The sequence below is a fragment of the Ctenocephalides felis genome, unplaced genomic scaffold (genome assembly GCF_003426905.1).
Source record: "Ctenocephalides felis isolate EL2017-DRISC unplaced genomic scaffold, ASM342690v1 CF-g0.4_SCAFFOLD_02376, whole genome shotgun sequence".
NCBI lineage: Eukaryota > Metazoa > Arthropoda > Insecta > Siphonaptera > Pulicidae > Ctenocephalides > Ctenocephalides felis.
Window position 1 is genome coordinate 31,152 of NW_020538530.1, and position 2,091 is coordinate 33,242.

General features: G+C 38.4%; 1 protein-coding gene across 1 annotated transcript; it reads left to right on the forward strand.

Annotated features, from left to right (window-relative positions):
• Positions 1–250: 250 nt before the first annotated feature.
• LOC113380796 lies at positions 251–1,891 on the forward strand. The gene is made up of 3 exons (XM_026619875.1): positions 251–536; positions 600–1,278; positions 1,363–1,891. The coding sequence occupies exons 1-3, from the start codon at positions 251–253 to the stop codon at positions 1,889–1,891; spliced, it is 1,494 nt and encodes a 497-aa protein (XP_026475660.1).
• Positions 1,892–2,091: the final 200 nt, after the last annotated feature.

A 2,091-nucleotide genomic window follows, 5' to 3' on the forward strand; every position in this document is an offset into this window, starting at 1 on the left:
TTAGGTCATGCCGAACTTACATCTCTTACAGGAGAAGATTTTGATGTAGTATTTTTTACATCATCACTCGGTTTTCAAGGATGGCAATTTTAATAAAATTCGTGTCGTTTTTTATGCTTCTTGCAAAACTTACACAGGTTTGTCGCTTAGTAATGTCATGCATACAGGTCCAAAACTACAACAAGATTTGTTTTCGATTTTGATTCGCTTCAGGTGTCACTTGTATGTTTTTGTCGCTGACATTGTTAAGATGTATAGGCAAATTAAGGTTAGGGATGCAGATGCTAATTCACAATTAATTATTTGGAGAGATTCTCCTCAGAAAAGGCTTGACATTTGTAAGTTGAACACAGTTATATATGGCACTTCATGTGCACCGTACTTGGCCATGCGTTGTCTAAAGATGTTGTCAGAAGAAAATTCTGTCAAGTATCCACTAGCTTCGCAGACTTTAGATAGGGACTGTTATGTCGATGACATAATTACAGATGCATCGTCAGAGCAGGAACTAGGGCAGCTGAAATCGGAGGTCTGTAGTCTGTTGAAGCTAAGTTGTTTTCAGTTACACAAGTAGTCAAGTAATAGTCTTTCGTTGTTAGGTAATGTTCCTAAGGAACAACAAAATTTGTCAGCCACAGACTTTTCTGAACAAAATAATACTGTAAAAACATTAGGTTTTTCAAGGAATCAAGTTGATGATATTTTCAAAATCTCTTATTCCAATATTTTTATCACTTCTGCAGACACTAAAAGATCTGTGCTTTCTACCATAGCTAAAATATATGATCCTATTGGACGACTCATTTCTCCGATTACCATAACAGCGAAATTGATAATGCAGGAATTATGGAAATACAATTTAGATTGGGAAGACGCCCTGCCAGATGAATTACAGGATAGCTGGAACGATTTCAGACATCATCTTTCGTGTTTGGAAGATTTGTGTGTTCCGCGTTGTCTTTTCAAGCAGATTCCTGTATGCATAGAGTGTCACGATTTTGCGGACGCTTCATTACTAGCTTATGGAACTTGTATTTATTTACGGGCGACTAATGAAGATGGTAGTATTTCCTGCCATCTAATATGTTCTAAATCTAAGGTTGCTCCGTTAAAACAAGTGACACTTCTTCGGTTAGAATTGTTAGCAGCGTTGTTATTGGCAAAATTATATAGGCATGCTATGGCTAATGGTGTTGTGAAGATTAACGAATCATTTCTGTGGAGTGATTCTAGTATTGTTATTGCGTGGCTGCGTACAGAACCCTCACAGTTGAAAATGTTTGTTTCCAATTTTAGAATTAACTCCAGCAGTTATGTGGAAGCATGTATCTAGCAAGGATAATCTGCAGACATTGTGTCAAGAGGTGTTAGAATTGCTAATGATTTGTTGAGCTGTGATCTGTGGTTGCACGGGCCATCTTGGCTTTGTAGCACCAGAGAAAATTGGCCAAATAGGTTTTGTGATCCACCAATAGATAATCTGCCGGAAAGACGGGTACTTTGTGCTGTTTCGAATACTGAGGATGATGATGATATCGGTATTGCTCTAAAGTCTTTGGCAGATAGGATATCCAAGTTTAGCAAGCTTGTTAGGATTGTCGCATATTGTCTCAGAAGGAGGAAAAAGCGCAGAACTCTTTGTGATCCGTTGTCAGCATTTGAGATTCAGTTTGCAACACGTAGGATATTTTATTTGGTCCAGTTAGAAACATTCTCTATAACTAGTGATGAAGATTTAGAGACAGATAAGGTCTCAAATCTGAAGTTGAAATCGTTAAACCCATTTAGGGATGCTGACGGCGTGTTGCGTGTAGGTGGATTGAGAGATTGGAACATGCAAACATCTCTTTTGACCAGAAACACCCCATTATTTTACACAAAAAACACGTAATTGTTCGTATGTTTTTAAAGTCAGAGCATGAGCGACTGTTGCATGCAGGGACTCAAACCGTTCTGGGAAATGTAAGGTTGAATCAGATTATCCCAATGCCGGGAAAAGTGAGATACCACAATTTAAGAGAGGTGGTTGTTAGTCTGACCAATGGAGCAACAATCCAAAACATCAGACGCAACTTTTATGCGTCAAACCCA